The sequence below is a fragment of the Strigops habroptila genome, chromosome 9, assembly GCF_004027225.2.
Source record: "Strigops habroptila isolate Jane chromosome 9, bStrHab1.2.pri, whole genome shotgun sequence".
Taxonomy (NCBI): domain Eukaryota; kingdom Metazoa; phylum Chordata; class Aves; order Psittaciformes; family Psittacidae; genus Strigops; species Strigops habroptila.
In genome coordinates, this window is record NC_044285.2 from 15,418,701 (window position 1) to 15,440,588 (window position 21,888).

At 38.6% G+C, this 21,888-nt stretch overlaps 2 protein-coding genes across 3 annotated transcripts in view; one reads left to right on the forward strand and one right to left on the reverse strand.

Moving 5' to 3' along the window:
• Positions 1-17,843, forward strand: part of CHRFAM7A (CHRNA7 (exons 5-10) and FAM7A (exons A-E) fusion) — a 42,400-nt gene extending 24,557 nt beyond the window's left edge. For both annotated transcript variants that reach the window (XM_030497703.1, XM_030497704.1), the window contains exons 4-10: positions 1,824-1,933; positions 6,973-7,052; positions 8,225-8,392; positions 8,782-8,976; positions 10,295-10,381; positions 11,044-11,153; positions 13,713-17,843. In XM_030497703.1, coding sequence (XP_030353563.1) covers positions 1,824-1,933; positions 6,973-7,052; positions 8,225-8,392; positions 8,782-8,976; positions 10,295-10,381; positions 11,044-11,153; positions 13,713-14,231 — 1,269 coding nt within the window. In that variant the 3' untranslated portion in view covers positions 14,232-17,843. The remainder of the gene's footprint in view (positions 1-1,823; positions 1,934-6,972; positions 7,053-8,224; positions 8,393-8,781; positions 8,977-10,294; positions 10,382-11,043; positions 11,154-13,712) is intronic.
• The window catches only part of MYO1E (myosin IE), a 252,434-nt gene that overhangs the window by 145,631 nt on the left and 84,915 nt on the right, over positions 1-21,888 (reverse strand). The gene's annotated exons all lie outside the window — the stretch shown is intronic.

Genomic DNA, 21,888 nt, shown 5'->3' on the forward strand with positions numbered 1-21,888 from the left:
TTCTCATGAGGATCTCAGTGCTTCTACATTCCACAAAAGATGAAGTGGTAAAACATACAGTGATATTCGTGTACCAGGAAACTCATGTAAAACAATTCATTAAAAACTGATGTAAAAAAAAAGAAGCTGAGAAGCTTTTAATCAGCTTACAGAAACTGTGTATAGACGAGCATGGGCAATACACATGGTTTAATTAGAGAACTGTGAATGGAGCAGGCAGTGAAAACAAAATCTATGAACAGAGCCAATCAGACAATTCTGGTTTAAGACTTCTGTTGAAAATTGTTACCTGCAAAGGGAAAAAGCAATGCACAGCTCAGATCATTTGTCCAGGTGACAAGGTGCTACAAATTCATAGCAAAAAATGACTGAGAAAAACATGGAAGCACAGACCAAGAAATTATGTAGTAAAAGCTTGACAAAAGATTTGTGCTGAATGCTCCTAGTTGGGTTGCATGCATCAAAACAGTCATTTACAGTGTTCTAGAGGTACAAGAATGAATTTGAATGCCTGCAGTGTGAGGCTAACTGGGGACTTGTTTGGTGTATCAAACTGAAACTTCCCTGTGACAGTAATGCAAGGAATTATAGAGAACAACCTGATGTGAATCCCCCATGAGAATGATCAATAACATTACCTCCACAATACCCATTGGGACTTTTTCTGAGCCTAATATCTGTCAAAGATTTTGACAAGGGCCACTAGACTGTTGAAGAGTGAAGTATTGTACATTTACTCACCCATTTCAAAGTTCACATTTAAAAGACTAACATTTGGAATTGCAACAGCACAGCAAATCTGGAGAAGTTTTCACTGTAAGTTATGTGGTACCTACAGCTACATGACATTAATATAAGTAACATAATATGGAGATATAGGCACAATATAATGAAGTACAGTATAAGAAAAAATAGATTTTGTGGAAAAAAATGAACTTTTTTTTTCTTATTTATACCTTTTGCACGCAACAGTAACCGTCCTTGTTTCCTGACAAGTTATCTGCTTAGTAAGGGGTGAAGTGCAACCTCAATTTGAGGAAAACACAGTAGTTAATGCTAGTATTTCTCAGGCGACTATGAGTTTGGGGCAGTGCTTTTGTTTATGACCATGCAGGGCCATATGACAGTGCCTGAGATTCAGCAACGCGAAACACAGGCTAAACCCCTGTTGGTTTGACTGTGATAGACTCCCTGCCTACACTGGCAGTCAAGGACAGGTTGAAAGGATAACAGATAGTCCCAGGGGAGATGCCTCCAGTGCAGCAGGTGCCAGCCAGGAAGGAACCTTGTAGGACAGTGCAGTGCTGCTGTGCTCCTGCCTCAGAGGTTGCCTTACTTCAGGCCACAGGAGCTGCTAAGACCTTCTATGCTAGTATTGACTGTTGTGCTATTGCAGATGTTTTCCCTGTCAGCAGTGACCGTTGGCTGCTCTACCTCATGTCTATAATCAAGTTATTGCAAACCAAGAATTTCCAACAACAGATAACAAAGTTTTCTATGAAGATAAACATAACTGAAATTAATGTATGAATTATAAAAGAGAAAATCTCTTCTATCCCATGCACTGAAGGCAGCATGAACAACAAAACACAAGCACCCCAAATCTTTTATAGGCTGTTATGTGCACTGCAGTATGAATTGAACATGAGATCCTCATGAGTTCTCGATGGCCAAATTCACCCTTTCAAAAAATTTCACTACCTGAAGCTATTAGTGTCTCTTTAACAAAAGAACACCTATTGTTTCAGGCTATCCAGTCCCTAGAGAGCTACAGTAAACCAGTGGATGAGGTGACCTAACTTACTTTTCTGTGCATGTCTTAGTACTGGACAGATCATTATCTACAGTGGAATGTGTCTGAATACCCGGGAGTGAAGAATGTCCGTTTTTCCGATGGACTGATTTGGAAGCCAGATATTCTTCTCTATAACAGGTAGATATACTTTTTTCATATCGGGAAGGAGAGAAGATCATAGAATTACAGAATCACAAACAGCCCCGGCTGGCAGGGACCACAAAAGATCAACTGATCCAAACTATCATGGGTAAAGGAGCCTAGATGAGATTATCCAGCACCCTGTCCAGTTGCACAGATAAGGCAACTCAAATGACGTAATTATCTCATCAGAGTGCCTAGGTTTGGACGCTTTTCAAAAAACCTGGGACGTTTTGGAATAATGCAAAATAACTGTCTGCAAGTACTTGTAAAGAACGACATCCTCCCTACCACCAGTTCTGGTTGGGTTTTGTGAGATTAAATGCTCCATCCCTGGCAGCATTCAAGGCCAGGTTGGACAGAGCCTTGGGTGACATGGTCTAGTGTGAGGTGTCCCTGCCCATGGCAGGGGGTTGGAACTAGATGATCTTAAGATCCTTTCCAATCCTAACACATACATTCTATGATTAGAAAACTAAACTTTCAATGGTACAGGTAGTGATAATTTCCTCTTTAATACTTTGTTTGGTCTAAACGTTTCCTGGTGAATTCAAATCTGACTTTTGACTCTTGCCTGGTTTTAGGTTGGGCTTCACTGGAGGCAGCATGGGTAAATGCCAGAAATTATGTTTGCATTTTTCCATATCCAGTTTTGCGTCAGTCTTTCTTCCTGCTACACAAATAGCTAGGATATTTACTGCTCTCCTCTTCAAACTATCTGTTCTGAGTTGGGCTCATTTCAGATAGACTGCCATCAATCCACTGCAGACCCAGTGGCTGACACTGAGAGATTCTTTGGCTGCACCATTGTATGGTAGTTCCCATTGTGGAGTTTGGTTTAAACAGATAAAGCACTGACAGCTATCTGCTCTTTAACAGCTTGCCTTTTTCTGCAGTTGTGGGCCTGTGTGCTGTTCCTCAGGTACCAGAAAGACCTTACATCTGCTCTGTACATGTTGCACTGGCTATTTTTGTGGCAGCCAGGGTACATCATTATTTTTTTGCCCATGCAGATGACAAGAACCTTTTGTCTGACTAATGGGTTTTTTCATGTTTCTCTGCCATATGCCTACGAATGACAGCCCTGCTGTGTTTATCAACCCGATTCCCCCTCCCCACTTGAGCTTTTTGTTGCAACGAGACCTAGAGAATAGCTGTACCAATATGTCAGCTGCAGTTACGCTCCCTTTTGCCAGTATGATGATCCATGTCACTGTCACAGATGCTGTTGAATTGTAATAATGTGATAAGAGCACCCAGAGTACTTCTCTCTAGGGCCTACATCACTGTTTTGCTTACAGCATGCTGCAGTGCTTCTCTCAAAGGTACAATTAATACTAAACAATTTGAGGTAATCTCCACTAGAGTTCACCATACTTATGGTACCTGTCTGTCAAGACTAATTCTTGTTCCCATTTAAGCATGGTAATTAGCACTCATTCTCCATACACCAGCCTAAAAACCCTTTCAAATGCTCTGGACACAAAATGGAGCAGCATGCAACCTGGACAACTATCTTTGCAATATTAATCTTGCTTAATGTATTTTTCCATGCAAAATTGTTCCCTTGAGCATTTATTCCTAAGCTACCTTCATTCCATAAATGGCAGTATTATTGGGAGAATCCAACAAGTCAGGCATTCATTTGCAATCTCCTGCTGAATTACATACCGTATATGCCACAAAATTGGTACTCTACAACAGCATTCCAAAAGAATGAATTCTGACAATATTCTTCCTCACATATATCACATACCTGAGAGAGACTTTCAGAATATCTGAGGATTTATGCTTCAATGTTTAAGTATATCCAAAATTAAAGGGTCATTTTTTTAGAAGTTAGTAATATTAATACACACAGGCTAACTGTAGCTGAAGCGCATTACAGAGTGAGAGGGGTAACTTAACATCAAACACTAGTTTTCTTTTAATACAGGTTTTTGACTCTTGGGATTATTAACTGTGGCATGGTCACAAAGTAATTATTCTAGAGTGTTTCTATTTCAAACATATATTTAATCCAAAATCTTATTCAGAGACTATTCAGAGAGCAAAGCTATTTAAAACAAGTTCTTATTCCTGTATGAAATAGCATTGTGAATGTTATGATGTTCTCTTATACTGACATGTTATTTTGGGATAGATGCTTTCAATTTCCATACACTTCACTAGGGACATGCATCTGCCATTACAAAGACATTAATGAACTATAAATTCACATTTTATTTTAGTGAATGCATGTTTCACTATGTTTTGAATCCTTACACATCATGCTGCAGCCGAGCACACAGAAATTTGTGGCAGCTTTATTAAATTTTACATCCAGTCTATAACATAGAGAGCAGGGCCAGTTCATCTGTAGTTTTTCTGAGGCAAGAAAATCTTGGCCTATGTACAAATTCCAGGACTGTGTTAGTGTCACGTATGGGCTCTCTTCCATTTCGTTAGTTTTACCAGACTTATTAAACATGCTCATGTATGGTGGCATTATTTTACAAATATTAAGGCCACACAGTGTTTAGTACTTCACTGAATAATAAAAATTCGGTTTTGCTATCTCAATGCACTGCAGTCAATATCTGCTTTCAAGTGGTTATACCCTGAAGAAGAAATGTAGCAGAAATGGTTTTCTATCATTACATTCGAGTCCAAAGTTTCATCAAGCAAAAGCTTAGCTACTTGATGCATTCCTAACTGAAGCACTTCATTTCAAAAACAATTAGAAGGACATTGTAGAAAAACACGTATGCTCCTTTGTCAGAAAAAAGAATTTCATATTTCAGTCTGCGTACCTCTTGGTATTCTTTAAAGAATGTGCCTTATGAAAGGCAAAGTCACATAGCAATGAAATCTAGGTTTTTTATCACTTGTACACATGTGTGCATGCACACCTGTGTGAATACAGCTGTGTTTGTATGATCTTTCTTGCTGCCCCTTTCCCCAATATCCTCTGAATCCATGTCTGCCAAATTTAGCAGTGCAACCAGCAGAGATCTTAGCAGTAACAGTTTCTTACAAACATCATGAAAACAGACAACCAAAATAAGGAGGGAGAACAATTAGTACCCCAACTGGAAGAGAAGCTGCAACATGAACTCAGAGAATCCACCCATGAGCTGTGAAGCCGAAGGAGAGTGGACTGCATTAGTTCAACTGCCTTAGAATCAAATTGCCTTTCCCCTCAATGTACCAGAATCCATTTGTGCTACTACATACATGATACTTTTCTGCTTGTCCTCAGAGTTTAAATTAAATAGTTGTAAGCTTTTCCTCATCACAGGAAAAAGTGCAACTCCAGGTGGCCAAGTAATTACTTGCATTTAGTTTTTTTTTTGTCTGCATATTTCACAGCCCTGTCCAGATATTTTTTAAAGTTAATGTCTTCAAATACATAAGGAAAAAATCAATTGCAAAGTAACAATGACTAAAATAATGATTGCTTTATATGAATGAGACAAAATTTGCACCAGAATAGCTCAAATATTAAAGTTCTCCTTTTTTTTAAAAAAAGACTATTTCAATAAGGGGTTTCCTGCTGGAAAAACATGCCAGTTATTATACTTCATTTTCTGCTAGAAATATGAATATTTCACTTTCTCCCCATCTCAGATTCTTCCTGTATTTTTCTGATGGGATGTTTTAGGTGATCAGAAAATTATGAGATACTAAACCGCTTACAGGCAAACAGGGTAGCAGAGACTTGTCATGTTCAAATCAGCCTAGAGACAACACAGGGTTTTGGGTCAACAGAAGCAAAGACTATAGGAAGAAGCCAGACACTGAGGCTCGTGTGACCTCCTTTGCCCTGCCCAAGAGCAGTTGGTACTGTATTTGCCCTGTGTGCCAACCTGTCCCCACATAGTGACTGTTTGGAAACTACAAACAATACAACAAAGTACAGCCGCCTGTGTCTTATTTCACTTCTCCACTGCACAAATGAAAGCCCGAGAAGGGAGCCTGGGTCCATAACCAGGCAGGAACTCAGCACAGCTGTCCCTGAAATAATTTTGAGATTCTATGATCGTTCACTGCTAGAACTTTCGCTATACATTCTGTGCAATTTAATCTAGGCATCAATTTCAATAACTCTGACAATTTCTTGAATACCTAGGCCCAAAACTTTCAAAGAGGTACAGATCAGAATCTGTAATACCTTACCACAAAAACCTGCTGTAGTAAATGGGAACTGTGAAACAGGGCACAATATGAGTATACATCCACTGCAATGCTAAGAAATCTAAACATCTTTCATAGGGTGATTTAATTCAGCAAACTTACTCAACTTTTCATAGGAAAGAGTCTTTATTTCATCATCTAAATATTTAAAAATAGGGTGTTTCCCATCTAGAAGTTCTTAGAATTTTAATGCCTAGTAAATTCCTGTGTCATAGTGTCAGATGTAGCTGCGATACTCCCTGGCAGTAGCTGCCAGTTCATAATTTGAAGTGCTCTCCAAGTAACACGACTCTCTTCTAGAGACTTTAGAAAGGCACACTGGGGCAGTCCTGGCCAGCACTATTACACTGACACCTCTAATGTGGTTTCTTTTATTGCTGAACCCAGTTTGTGGGTTCTGAAGTAGACAATGAAGGCTGGAGCTGCATTAAACAGTCTTACGTATGGCATGTAGTAATAACGTTCACCCATGCAAAAGGGTAGGATGAGACATTGAAGTATCCATGTAGTCATTAACTGCTGTTCATGTAGACAGCAAGAAAACAGATTTCTCTATACAGTTGCTTGAGAAGTATTTTAAAAGCACTTACTTTCCAAATGGAAATCAGTAAGAGCCAAGGCACTGTAATGAATGTAGCAGGATAGGTAAGCAGCAATGAGGTGGCTTACCTTCACTTAGAGTTGTTTATCAGGTACAAATCCAATATTATCAGTATCTGAGGCCACAGAAAACTGGTGTCAGGAGAAAAGCTGTCAAGTTCTGGGGGTGAAATAATCCTTTTATGAAGAATGGATTTGTCTCAGATAGTCTTCCGCCACTCAAAGAGCATATAACCCATTTTGTTTCTTCCCTGTTCTAGTGCTGATGAAAGATTTGATGCTACATTTCACACTAATGTTTTAGTCAATTCTTCAGGACATTGCCAATATCTGCCACCAGGTAGGCTGTTCCCATGTCATAAATTTTGATAACTCGGACTACGTATGTATGGTGTGGTTTCAAATTTGAAATAAATTCTCTGATATTTTATTTATCTAGCTAGCGTCATCTGATATATTTAAGCCTAGATGCATTATGAATTAAATAGTTAACACCTTTGTATGAAAAACACTATAAAAGGTAGATGTTTATTGCAATTCTGTGAATTCTTCCGTCGTAATGCACAATTTCAGAAGTGTGGAAGTATGAAATAAGATAAAAAAATAAAAGCCTTCAATATTAAAAGACATTGTTTCTTAAAGCCATGGTAATGCTTCTTAATAAAATTTATTTCATTAATTTAGCTGGCTCTTCTATGAAAGTGTTAACTTTACAGTAAGATGCTTAGTAACATCTCGGATGTATCTTCTATTTGAAGTGATTTGCTGGGTGCTTCATCAATACATCGTTAGTCTGAAGTGAGTCTGTGTTTGATATTTACTTGACATCAGCAGTGGAGTACTGTTTCTATTCCTAAACTCAATTGGCATAATTCTTAGAATTAATTTATTCTAGAATCTGAATTTTAGGACCTACAGCAATAAAGCCAAGTACTTTCCAGACAAACTAGTTTTTTCCATTTAAGATCCCCAGAGGATTTCAGGTGGTTGCCTGTTGTTCTTTTGATTTAAGATCTTCCATTTGGTGGGGGTTTTTCAACTCAATTATGAAAGCTGCTAAATGTCAGGGCCTGACTCAACAAGTGAAAAAAAAGAAGCTAGCTTTCCTGAATAAATTAAGATATGTAAATCTAACAGGATAGCAAATAAGCTTTCAGGATTTCTTATTTTATTCAGTAAAAGAAATAGGACAAACAGATTGAATATTCTGCTTCATTTCTTTCTGAAATGCAGTATCTAGAAATCTGAGCTCTTCTCTAAATATTCTCCCACCATGTGCCAAATGGAAATGTAGTTTAAAAAACAGTTTATAACATCAACACGTAAATGGTTCTTTCCCTTTTCTGTGACTGAATTTTGCTATTCACATGTCAAGACATAACTGAGATTAAATATGCTTTACAAGTGAAAAACAGAGGGTGAAATGTAGAACAAGGTCTGGCTACAAAATTTATACGAAATTATGTGGAACAAGCATTTAAATTAAGTGTTCTTGTTTAAAATCCAATCTAGGCATATTTAAAAGCTCATGCTACATAGATGTGCGCTGGTTTCCATTTGACGTTCAGAAGTGTAACCTGAAGTTTGGATCCTGGACTTACGGAGGCTGGTCCTTGGATTTACAAATGCAAGAAGCAGATATATCTGGCTATATTTCAAATGGAGAGTGGGATTTAGTAGGTAAGCTCTTGATTTCTTATTTACACTGTGAACTTGCAGCCTTGTCTCCACTGCTGAAATTAATGGAATAGATTGGGAAATGAAGATAGAAATTAAATTAATAAATTACCTAGCTAGTGACATCTGAAACTCTGAGAACAGGTGTAAGATGAAAATCAGCATTAAAAAAGTAGGTGACAAAACTGCCACTTGAATTCAGTATCTTTTATCCAACTTTCTTTTATTATCTGACAAAAATTACTTGATTGGGAATTAGGCTTAAAGTAGTTTTACCTATAGTGAAACTTAGAATTTAGATAAAACGTTTATCCTTTTTAAAAACAATCACTACATAATATACAGTTCATTCACATTAATTTATGTTTTTCTTCCTCTTCCCTCCTACACAGGAGTTCCTGGGAAGAGAACTGAGAGTTTTTATGAATGTTGTAAAGAACCATACCCAGATGTAACATTCACAGTAACTATGAGACGTAGGACTCTCTATTACGGACTCAATCTTCTTATTCCTTGTGTATTGATATCGGCACTTGCTTTGTTAGTTTTTCTGCTTCCAGCAGACTCGGGAGAAAAGATCTCACTAGGTAAATCCTTAATAGGATATTGTAAATAAGACCAAACCAAAAGAAGTTGCCCTTTTTAAAGTTTTTTAAATAGTCTTAGTAGGCAAGGGGATATACCTTGTGTGCTGTATTCTGGCTCCAGAGCTATTTTTACAGTTTGATGGTGAAGCTGTGTGATGTCTAACCCTTGCTCTCAGCTTAGGGTACACAGAAGTTATGAAATGGGGAAGCATGACTACCTGCTACAATTCCTGACTACCTTTCTTGAGAAGCAGGGTTTCATTTTTTTGACATTTATTTGCTGAAGAAAAACTCAACAATCATTGAGTAAAGCTTAAGTTTACAAATATGCACTTAAACGCTTTAACCTTTAGCAGAGAATTATTAATATTTCCTTTTAATAGTGAGTTGTATTAAGAGTCTAAGGTGCCTTCTCAGAAAGACTCATTCTAACTGCTACTATTATAATTTTTATAGTGAATTGGCTTGTGAATTAAATCTGATGACTTTAAGTACTTGATCCTTAAGATGGAGGTTCATACCTCTTTTTCGCCTCATACAAACCTGGAAACGCACTGGCTTTTGCTAAGTGGATGTACCTGTTAAAAGGTAGAAACAAAACTGACATTTCTCCAGAACATGGTTTAACCAAGTAGAGCCTCCCTAATCAAGAAGTCCCTCCCCGTATTTTAAGATTAATTCTTTATTCCTAAACCTTTTTCCACACCTGACAACGAATGGCTCCTTATTAATTAAGACTAGTCCTGAGAAAAGAGTTAAGTCTTATTCCAGAAAGATGGGAACTCATCACTGAGCAACAGAAGTCAAACTCCAAAAATCAACAGTAAGGACTTGGCATAGCCAAGTGCAGAACCCAACAGCTAGTATCAAAAGATACCAAAGTCAGTCCAAGACAGCAGATCTGTCTTTCAGGAAGATGATGCATTGCACCGCCACCTGTAGCTTCTATGCCAATTAATCAAGTGTCATATGCTCAAACACTCAAAATCACACCATGGTTCTAAAGCAAGCAAGCAAGCAGCAAGAATTACTCTGATTTACCTCAGCTAATTAGCAAATGGTGATAAAAGCTGAACAGTTACAAGGATCTAAGAATACGTACATCTCTGCAAGCATTGGTACTAGTTTGACAGCATTGCTACCCTGAACTTGAGGTGGTACAAGAAAGGACAGGAGTACCACTAACATGCTGGTGCAAGGGTAACAGTGGGAATGCATCTTGCAAAGAGCACTCCTTCAGATTCATTTGCTGCTGCTGCTTACAGCTTTGTAATTACAGGCTAGCAATCTAATGTCATATGTCATGTTTATCTTTCAGGTATAACAGTTTTATTGTCTCTCACTGTCTTCATGTTACTTGTGGCTGAAATAATGCCAGCAACATCTGATTCTGTGCCCTTAATTGGTAAGCTAACTACCACTTTTATTCACTTTCACGTCTTTGTCAAATGAGGTGCAGTGACTTTGCATGAAGGCCAGCAATAAGGCAGATAAGTATCTGTACAATGGCCTACTGCAACTGAATTAGAGAAATGGGGCCAACTGACAAGAGGCTCTTATGGGTGTGATCCCCTATACAACGTCCATGCTCTTTCCTCTGAACAAAAAAGAGAATCTATGTGTATTTTAGGAAAACATAAGCGAGTTGGTTTTCTATAGAAGAAGTTGTTGCAGTTATGACACAACTGGTCAGACATTAGGAATACAGAGCTAACCACGAGTAAATCTTCCCATTGTAATTGCTCAAACAGAAACTTTTCAAAGTAAGTACTAGCCAGTCTCTACAATACTGGTGATAGAAAATTAGAGGGCAGGTTTTTTCAAGGTTGCTTAGAAAAGTCAGGTGCTCAGCTCCACAAAGCCATTACTGAAGGCTGGCTATCTGCTCACAAGAATGGCTGCTCTTCCTGGTTTTGAGAAATCTCTTGTAAGTACCTGAAGTAGCATGTATATCACTAAACTAGAAAAAGAATTTAACACTATGTATGCATGTGTATAAACATCCCTTATTGCTACAAAGCAATATCAGCTGAATTATATCGCTGTAATTATCTGTTTATTTTGCAGCTCAGTATTTTGCCAGCACTATGATTATCGTTGGTCTTTCTGTTATTGTCACTGTTGTTGTTCTACAATACCATCACCATGATCCAGATGGGGGGAAAATGCCTAAATGGGTAAGGTTTGATTTTCATTCATTATAGAATCATAGAATAGTTAGGGTTAGAAAGTACCTTAAGATCATCTAGTTCCAGACCCCCTGCCACGCGCAGCGATGCCTCACACTAGACAAGGTTTCTCAAGGCTCTGCCCAGTCTGGCCTTGAACACTGCCAGGGATGGACCATTTACCACTTTGGGCAACCTGTTCCAGTGCCTCACCACCCTCACCTCCCTGGCTTAAGTTTAAATCCATTCCCCCTTCTCCTATCGCTACAGTACCTAATGAAGAGTCCCTCTCCAGCATCCTTGTAGGCCCCCTTCAGATACTGGAAGGCTACTATGAGGTCTCCACACAGCCTTCTCTTCTCCAGGCTTAACAGCCCCAACTTTCTCAGCCTGTCTTCATATGGAAGGTGCTCCAGCACCTGATCATCCTTGTAGCCCTCCTCTGGACTTGCTCCAGCAGTTCCATGTCCTTCTTATGTTAGGGACACCAGAATTGTACACAGTACCCCAACTGGGGTCTCACGAGAGCAATCGCGCAAACGTCCTGATCAAGGAAGCAACAGAGTAGCTTGTGTCCTACGTTTAATTCTTACTGTAAAAAACATACAAATCCTTCCTAAACATTTTGTTTTGAAAAGTAGTTTTAATAGAAATGAGATGTCCCGATACATTTTGTGTGGTTGGCTTCTTAGAGAGTGTGTGTGTGAGAGAGAGAATGAATATACCTCAACTTGCTTCTATACTCAGAATCTCTCTCACAGCAGCTAGAAGCAACTCAGGATTTTGCTAAAAACTAAATATGTAAATGAAGGTACTTTTCCAATAAGCTGCAGATATCAGAAGCAAAAAAGTAGAAGGAAAGAGTAAGGTGCTGATGGAGATTTTAAATGCATGAAATACACCACTCTCAAGATGCAACTGCGCAGCTGCTATGTGTATAGCTGCTGTGCATACGGAAACAGCAGCAGCCTAAAACACACTTGTTAAAGATGGCTGTTAAAGCAGAACTGAAACTTGCTCTGAAAATCCCCATCTTTACATCTCTGGTCAAGAACATCTGTAAAGAGCAAGGAAAAATTAAAGTCTTTCTAAGCATTATGATTCTTTTCGTAATGTACTTCCATGAATGGCTGTTTTTACAAAGAACCTTACACTGATATTGGATTACTAAATATTGATGAGTATGATTAGCCAACTGTCCACTCCTCCTGACTTCACCCAGCTCACGGCAGCATCAGGCATTACTGCAAACGGAAAGACCTTTCTCTTTTTTCTTTCTAGAACAATGAGGTACTATCGCATACAGCAGTGCCCTGCAGACAAGAGAGAATGAGATATTCCCTGGCCTGTTTTTGGTGGTGACTTTAAAATAAATTTCACTTAAGAGAATCAAAGGTGTATATCTTTAGACATATGTTTGATGACCTAAAAGGGACAAATGTTTAGTACTGAGCCAAACCTCCTGAGAAAACAGAGTACTTGAGGTTGAGGAGTGAGCTTTAGTGTTAAGAAGCTGAAGACCATTAAACATTATTTGGATACTGATGGATTTTGGATCCAGCCCTCAGCTAATGGAATATTATCCTTCTTGGTGAAGCCTGATAGTGTAAATAGAGTAAGAGGACAAGATCTGTCTCTGGTTGGGATGCTTGCCTGGATATAGTATCAACTCTGAGTGGCAATCCACAGTCAGAATAAATGGACCAAATTTAATATTAATTACAGTGTAAGATTTGCATATTACATGACACAATAGTATTTCATTAGTGCTCTGGAAAAGAAACACTGGAATGAGCTCTTAAAATCTGATTGAAATAAATAACAGAAGCTTGCATCTGAACTGGAACAGTCTCTGGCTTGTCTACACTTTCTGTAAGGCTGGATTAAGGCAATTTGAGAACAGTAAAATGACACACACTGATTAAATTTGCAAAGTTTAAAAAAACAAAACAAAACAAAGCAATTGTCCCATCTTTTCTCCATGATAAAAGCAGATCTGTTTTCTAAAATCTGCAATCACCACCATGAAAACAATGTGAAAAGAGACCCAAATCACTGCAAAGCTTGGTGGCTCGGTCCGGTCCAGTCTACCATCTGTTTTAACAGCCCTCTCCAAAAAATAATGTCACGTGAATTTAATATTAGAGCATAAATATGAGTGAAATAATTGTAATTTATTGACCACAATCTAAAGCAGCACTATTACAACTATTAAGAAGTAACTGTTCTTCAGTAAATGGTTTTTTCTTTTAGTTCATGATTTCTAGTAAAGGTGGAAAAGGCTGCCATATTCCCATTCAAGTGTAAGAAGAAATCAACTCTACAGAGACTCCCACCAGTAGCGATAAGTTAGCCTGAGACTATCAATAGCACTGGTAGAATTAAGAAAGCAGCCTCCACAACTGGCAAATTAATCAGCTGGCAAAGTCTGGTGCTATTTTCTAGAACTCTTGCACAGACTAAGCAGAGACCATGGACCAGACAGTCACCCAGGCTGCAAAAATACCAACACCACCCAAGGACAATGGCTATGTGAAGAGATGCTTATTCTCAACCATTTTCTTTCAGACAAGAATCATCCTTCTCAACTGGTGTGCTTGGTTTCTGAGAATGAAAAGACCAGGGGAAGATAAAGTGCGTCCTGCCTGTCAACATAACCAGCGTCGAGGTAGCCTATCAAGTGTGGAGATGAACACTCTGAGTGCACAGCAATCCAGTAATGGGAATATGCTATACATTGGGTTCAGGGGGCTGGAAGGGGTTCACTGCACACCTACCACTGATTCAGGGGTGATCTGTGGGAGGATGACCTGCTCACCAACAGATGAAGAAAACCTGCTGCACAGTGGCCACCCCTCTGAAGGTGACCCAGATTTGGCTAAGATCTTGGAAGAGGTCAGGTACATTGCAAACCGATTCAGAGACCAGGATGAAGAGGAAGCCATTTGCAGTGAATGGAAGTTTGCAGCCTCTGTAGTGGATCGGCTCTGCTTGATGGCTTTTTCAGTCTTCACAATCATTTGTACAATTGGTATTTTAATGTCAGCACCAAACTTTGTAGAGGCTGTGTCTAAAGATTTTGCTTAACTCCTAACTACAATCTGATTCTCTGAAGTATGATATGTAGCAAATAAGAGTGGGGTTTTCTGTTTGCTTGCTTGTTTTTAATGAGTATACTGCTTCTCATTGTCCGCTTTCTTTTGTCCCCCCCACTCTGGTCCTGAGTTCATTTTGGAAGAGTGGCACCATTTCAGAAGGCAAAGCAAGGATTTCTCTCTGGGCTGCCTGTGCGCAGCTCCTCTGACCACTCCTCTGTGGGACCGATGCAACGTGGCTGGAAGTCCCTGCAGAATGACAGGGTATTTGCACCATCTCTTACACAGTTTTGAACTGGCTATTACAAAATAACAGGTAGACAATGCCAGAAATGCCACTTCTTCCAGACCTTGTTATAAAAGATAGAAGGTGGTCCTATTTGAATGAGCAATCGTAAACACTTGTGTTTAGGAGAGGATTAAATGCAAATGGAAGCTCAAACAGCAGAGAGAAAGGGAGAAATAGTTTGCTTTCCAGCTATTACTTCTTTCTGAGTTGTGGTATGTAGCTCTCCAGCTCACTCATAACCAGTCAGACCCTTAACTCCCTCCATGCATTTTACAGACACACCAGAAACCCGAGAGTTAAAATTATACACCACATAACTTGTCCTTCTTTATCTTTCTGGATCTGAACTACGTGTTTGGCCTGAATTCTTAAGCAGGTTTCACAGTAATTTTTGCAGTGTTTACTACTTCTTCCTTCTCCCCAGAAAGACATTCTTTCAACCGATGACCTTTTTAACCATCAAAAGGAAAGGAAGGATGCCCTTATTCTCACTTGTTAAAAAAACCAAACCAACCCAAAGCAACAAACCAACCAGACAACCCCAAACTTCCAGAAAACCCCCAGGAAAAAGAAACCCCAAACCACACACTTGTCTCTCTACTGTTAACCATATTTCAGTGTGGAAAAGTGACACTCAGTCTCTTGTACAGGCATAAGCATAAATGAAGAAAATAAAGCAAAAAGAAGCCATTAAATCCTGAGATCAAGGTTTTAATTAAAAAAGTTCAGAGTTTGATCTGCTGTATGCTTAACCTTTTCTAGACTTCCTTCTGTTGAGTCACCATAACGTGTCTTTACAAGAAAACTGCACCTTTTGTGCTCAGTTTATGATCCAAAGAGCACTAATGAATAATAAAGCTTTCTTGGGTCTGATATAAACTATGAACTGTATACATACATATACAGACACTGCATGTATGTCCAAGGAAAGGTTAAGACTTAAATACAAATTCTCTTAAGTCTAGACAAACATTTGCAGAGGCAAAACTAATAATTCATCACTTTATGTTATTTCTGATTCTGAAATTCTCCCATCAAAATATGCTTAGTTTTCACGTGATGGCTTAATGAAAAGGGCTGAGCTTAGAATACCAGGGCCTGAAACTTCATGTGGACAGAATAGCTGAGAATAAGCCTCTTGCTGGTGCACCAGTATTCCTGACCAGTGATACAAGTGGTAAAAGATGTCGGGGAGGATTACTTTTGCATAGACTGCTTGCTTTATCCTACAGAACCCCAACTTTTTGGCTGAGGTCTTCAGAGACGCAAATGGAGGCCTGTTGTTGTACCATGTTTTTTCTGTGAAATAAACTCAATCCTCAGTTCATCTCTTATGCTGAACTAAAATAAAGTGATTGAAACGCTTATTCTCCCTAGGAAACAATTTTCTTCTCAGAGTCTGCAACCCTGAGAGCAGAAGAACAAAATTTCATGTAAATCAAGCCCAGAGTCACCACAGGTACAGTCCATCACGGAAGTGAACAGCTCACTGAGGTACCTTCACGCCAGAGAAAAGGGAGGATGAGTGAAAGGAAGGCAGGATACTTCTCACAGTTTGTGAATTTTGTCTTCCTAAGGTTCATTCAGAATCTCACACAGCAAAGACATGAGCAAAGCATTCAAATCCTTCTTAAAATTTCATCTTGAAACCATGTCTTAGAGTTATCTTTGAAGAAGTTGTATTTTCAGGAACAATTACTAAGAATTAGCCATGAACTAATTCCTGCAAATAGTTTCTAGTTTGTAGATTGCACATGAATAGGAAACTAGGAGTCCAAAACCTGAAATGTGAGTTTTGTTCAGCTGTGAATAACTACACATATCATGTGGCATGTGCTTATCTCCTGAGTAATGTTTCTAGGCTAGGCTTCCTGATGCAAATGCTGATTTACATTCGTATTTTTTCCTTTTGCAAGTATCCCTAAGTAGCTACACAACATGTTCCATTTTCTCTTTGTAAAATTTCGGGGTCCTCTTGGAAAAGAATTTTTCAGGGAGAAATAAAGACATCTGGGGGCTACTTTGTACAACAGGACACAACTACTGCAAGACTACCCCTCTTTCCACCAGAATCCATTTACAGTATCTGTAGAAATCATCTTGCTAAATACAGGGGGTTTTTACAGAAGGATGGAGAAAACAATTTGCAATTTGACAGTAAACTTCATTATCAATGACAGACACACCTATGCTTAAAAAAAACTGGAGACTGCTTAGTGAAGTCCTGCCAAAGCCTGTAACGCTGAGCTTGTAATACCGTCAGTGAATACCAGGTATGAGACAAAGTAGCTGTTAGGCACCAGTGTCATATCTACACTGCTGCCTTTACGGTTGGCAGGATTAATGAAAATGCACCAAGGGACAGGCGAATCCTTATCTTCCTACTGTTAATGCAATCTGTAAACATTTGGTGATAAGATTATTATAAATTTTAAATACAACACTGACAACTTCTCAGTTATGTTATTTTGCATCTATGAGTTAATTTCTCCTCTAACTGAGCTGAGCAAAATTGGTATGTTTCTTGTCAAACTGTGTGTGTCTTAAATATATTTGTGTATGTGCTAAAGAGTATTTTGATCTAAATGCTGGAAAAAACACATTTATTTACAATTCTGGGCATAGAGATGGAAATTAAAACACTGTGTACAGTATGTGTACATAATATTAAAGATGTATTGATGATAAGGATCTGTTATAATCTTTAGAGTGCAGAGAGAGGATAAGCACGTGGTTCACCACAACTAAGCTATGACTTGTCTGACAAATTCAAAAGCTCACTCTGGAGCTCAGCTGTCGTGTACAATACTATGTGTGAACAATGTATATTACTTTTTCTGTTTGGTTTTTTTTTTAAATATTGAATTGTATTGAATATTTAAATGACTTTTTAATATTTAAAAAAATTTAAGTGTTAATGCCAAAAAAGTTCCAAATGTAAAATTTTAAATCGTCAGTTTTAGATACAGATAAATTATTCAAACGGTATTAAAAAAAACTTGATTATTTTATATAGGAATAGATAATACTATGTAAGACTCTTTCTAAAGGTTTCTTTAAATTCTCCCCATATTCTTTTTAGCAGCAGGATGTAATTGTAACCTGTGACAATTCAACTTTCCACCTTCTTTAACAAGAAAAGAAGGTAAACCAAAGTCCCAGATTTTGTTTCCCTTTGTTATACTATTTTTTACATTAAGAAACATGGCATAAAGGGCATTAGAAAGAGATGTTACATCTGTCAGGTACTGATTGTCATATAACAAATTCAGTACCTTTTCAGTCCAGTACGAATAAAAGATTTAGATCAAGAAACTTTTGATTCTTTCTCATTTTGCTGAGATGGAAACAAGTTCAAGTGGTAGAATACACGAACAGCCATAAAAGAAAGAAAAATGTCTTTGGATATATCTGTATGGGATGAGAAAGGTCTCTGATAATTAAAAATACATTCATGTCCTCCTAGTAAACCAGTCCCACACTAAACATTATTACTTCAGTCTTACATAAGCAATCAAAGTCAATTGAGGAGGACTGAAATACCATATAAGTTTTGGAATGGCCTTGATGCCAGTATTAGTTTACTACTTGGAGTTTAACATAGTAGAGAGAAACGAGAGAAAAAACAAATCCATACCAGCCAAATAAACTGTTGACAACTGCCCATTTTGTTTGTGGCCACAGGTGAAAAAATATCTAACCAGCAGAATACCCCCAGGATGGGGAAACAACGTCAGTGTATTTTTTTGCAGACAGACCAGATGTACTGCCCACATGTTCAAACAGCTTCTAGAGAAGTTTTCTATCTTTACAACATCCCACTGAGCATGTACCAGTAGGGTTCCTGAGCCCAAGACTTTATTGTCTTATTGCTTCCACAGGCTTGTAAGAAACAACTAATGAAGATCTGTTTGGTCAAGGTCAATGTACCGAGTCATAAAAGCATGTAGTTGCTACTGAATCCAATCTGTCTTTGGGTAAGAACTGCTACGGGTCACAACGTCGGCTATTCCTAGGTGAGGATCATCCTGATGGATGTGCACTCTGCCAAGCCAACATGCCTACCCTCTCTTCTGGAGTGCTGAGAAGCAGGACACACTATGTCAGACTTACTGTTATGCTTCAGCGTAGTCAGGTTTAGTTCAGCACACACCAGGCAGTTTCCTGGCACTGTGTATAAACTGTGTATAAACACCACCACACATACTTCACCTCTGAAGCATTTGTGATTGGGGATTAAAATCGGACTGCTCTCTGCTGCTGCTCTCAGCATCTGGTTGGGTAATACACAGACTGAAAGCTGCTATGGTTTAGGAGTTTATACATGAGTACATCCAATGTCGTTGCCCTGTGGGTGGGTGGATGGCAACTTTAACCAGAGACCTGGGTGTTGTGGTTACAGGGTAACAGTATCAGCCACCTAGTTTTAATCCTGTAAGAACAACCAGAATATACTTTCTCTTCAACAAAACTGATTTCTTAGCCTAACCTCATGATATTAAAGTATCAGTTAATCTTAAAAGGCTGTGAACAGAATCTGCATGTTACAGCCAATCTAACCTGTAGATCATGAGGTAATCAAACAGGATCTTACCGGGACTACAACCACAAATGAAAGCCTTTCGCTATTGCCTTTTTTTAAAAAAAATTGCTTCTGCTGCATAAAAGAAAACCTTAAAGTTTATGTAACATTTATTTGTGCTATTAAGTAATTTGCAGATGATGGCAGAGAGAGAGAATAAACAACAATCTCTAACACTCCAATGACCACATTCAAGACTGCAATTTATTAACAGAACATGAAAGTACTCAGCCCAAAACATAGCATCAGTGTCCTATCTCACTGTAAAGATATCACTAGTAAATTACTGGGTTTTCAGAGCTGCACTGACTTCTCCCTGTAATACAGCTATACAGGAATAGCAGTTTAAACTCCAAGACAATATGAACTATCTGCATATTTTTACCTTTAAAAAAACCCAAACCAAAACCCAATAAAAATTTAACAGCCACAATGTGATATAATGCTACTTGGGAATATGCATACATGAGAGTAACATCCATAGATGTCTTCTTAACTAAACAATTCAGGATACAACCCAGCCTCAATGCCTGTAAAAGGCAGAGAAATCTTTCTACTGAGTCCAGAAGTCCGGCATCAGGACCATATTCAGTCCAACAGACCTTACAGTTATCATTTATTTGTTATTCTGGTTCATGGTAGTCATGCAAATGAACTAAGAATAAGCCAAATAATAAATAGTTATACTAAAATGGTTTTAGGCTTAGAAACCAAAAATCTGCACCCCAGAGCAAGATACATGCACAATGTTCCTCAGACAATATTATCTTACCTCTCTGTACACATGGATTACCTATAGCTGTGAAACATTTCCATAACAACTTTGTTACTGTACAAGAATTCCTGTTCAAGACTGCTTTTGCTGACATGGCACATTCGTTGCTCCCTGTCCTTCTTCCCATTTCTGACCAAGTGAAACCTAATTAGCAGATTATTTTGATCAGATCAAATATTACAGAACCAACAGTCAGCTGGCCATAGGCTGAAGCCCTCTTGTCCCTTTCATCTAACTCGGAGAACATCTGCCCTCCCTACTTGTACATACAAAAAAAGCCTGCTTCTTCAGGGAGACAGAGTTGAAACAAAATATACCCAAAGATGTAAACAAACACTTGAAAAATACTCTGAAAAATGTATGCGGAGAAAGCTAGTACAGTTCCTGTTGCTAAAAATATACCAGAATTCAAAGCTTTCCAGTAGGTTTTCAGTTGCACTAATATGCCAGGGCTTTTAGTATGCCAGCTGCTAAATGGGACGGGGGTAACAACCTTCTTGTTGAAATTTTGAAGCAATATCTGTGCGGGTTGAATGGGGTATAAGTGAAGACTCCTACGGCCAGCACAGCTTTTAGCCCTAGCACTCTATAGCCTGCCTTTTCAAAAAGCTCACTGTTCGTCTGCATCATTTAATGGATTGTTCTGTGCATCCAACAGAAGCCAACCTGTAATGAATGGCACTGCAGAGATCTAAAGAGTCCAACCTCAGTTCTGAAAGACTGGATTCATGCCCACTAAATACAGTAATAAAAGCCCATTATTATCTCATGCATTTTCTCTAGTGCCCTGTAAAATGTCCTATCTACCTGCAGCAATATAAAACCTGCAAATTCTTGCATCTCCCGACACTGGTTTATCATATTTTAACAGTAACCCTACATCAGTGTAAATGACAGAAGATTTATCCCAATATTATATACAAAACACAGCTCCATTTTGCAACTTCTGCAATTTCAAACACTTATGCCCCTGGCTCAGAAGGCCCCAAGAATAATGGTATCGTGACTTTTAACAGCTGCCAGAGTAATAACAGCCTCAAAAGATGTTTTCTCAGAGCTAAAACCAGAACTTTCTGGATAAAACCAGAGCACTTTCTGATTTGCAGTATTTATGACCTTCGATACATACACCTAATTTAGCCCATTTGGGTCTAATTTATTTTCCAGTCCTTTGAGATATTTGAGATGATGTTAGCATGTAGTGTGTTTGGTCAAAGGGCTTTCATTACTGACAGCTTTCATAAGGGTCCTTCATCTCCAGTGAGGGTGGTGAGTGTTTTTCTCTTGAAAAGAGTTAGTATAGAAACTTCAACAGTCTTTCTGTAACTCCATGAACTGCATAATTGGATGTGGAAAAATTACCTGTGTTAGAGAGCAGAGGTTGCAGGTACTCCATACTACTTTTCACCAGGCAGTAGAAGCATTGATTTTCCCATTCGCTTGACAAAAAACAAAATCCTTTAAGAAAGAAACTCTTCCTTCATGTTACCTGACACACACACCCATGCCCCAAGTATATTTTCTCAACTTAACTCTAGTAGCATGAGTCAATGCAATAGATTATAGCCCGAAGTATAACTATTATTGTGGGATTTTTTAATTTTTATACTCTCCTATAGCCTAAATGATGAAATCACAGAGTAGCTAGAACTGATATGTGTAGCTAGAACTGTGTATATGATACCAGACCAAAGCTAGAAAAGCAGATGCACTTACAGAAGCTGGTGAAGTGAGATTTATTTTTCATCACAAGAGTAGTTCAAAGGAAACTGTTTCAGTTCCCCAACTGCAGAGGACTCAGTCTGCTATTCTGTGACAGAGCAAAGCACAAGCTCTTGCTGAGTCAGAAAGCTGCTGAAGATGTGTGAGTATGGCAATGCTGGTGGCAGAGTCATATTGCCATTTGATACCAGCCAATAATGTGCAAGGAAGGGGAAAAGACAAGGCAGAACTCTAGTGAAGACAAAACTCTACAGGTAAGAAGTTCAACCCCTTCTCCAAGA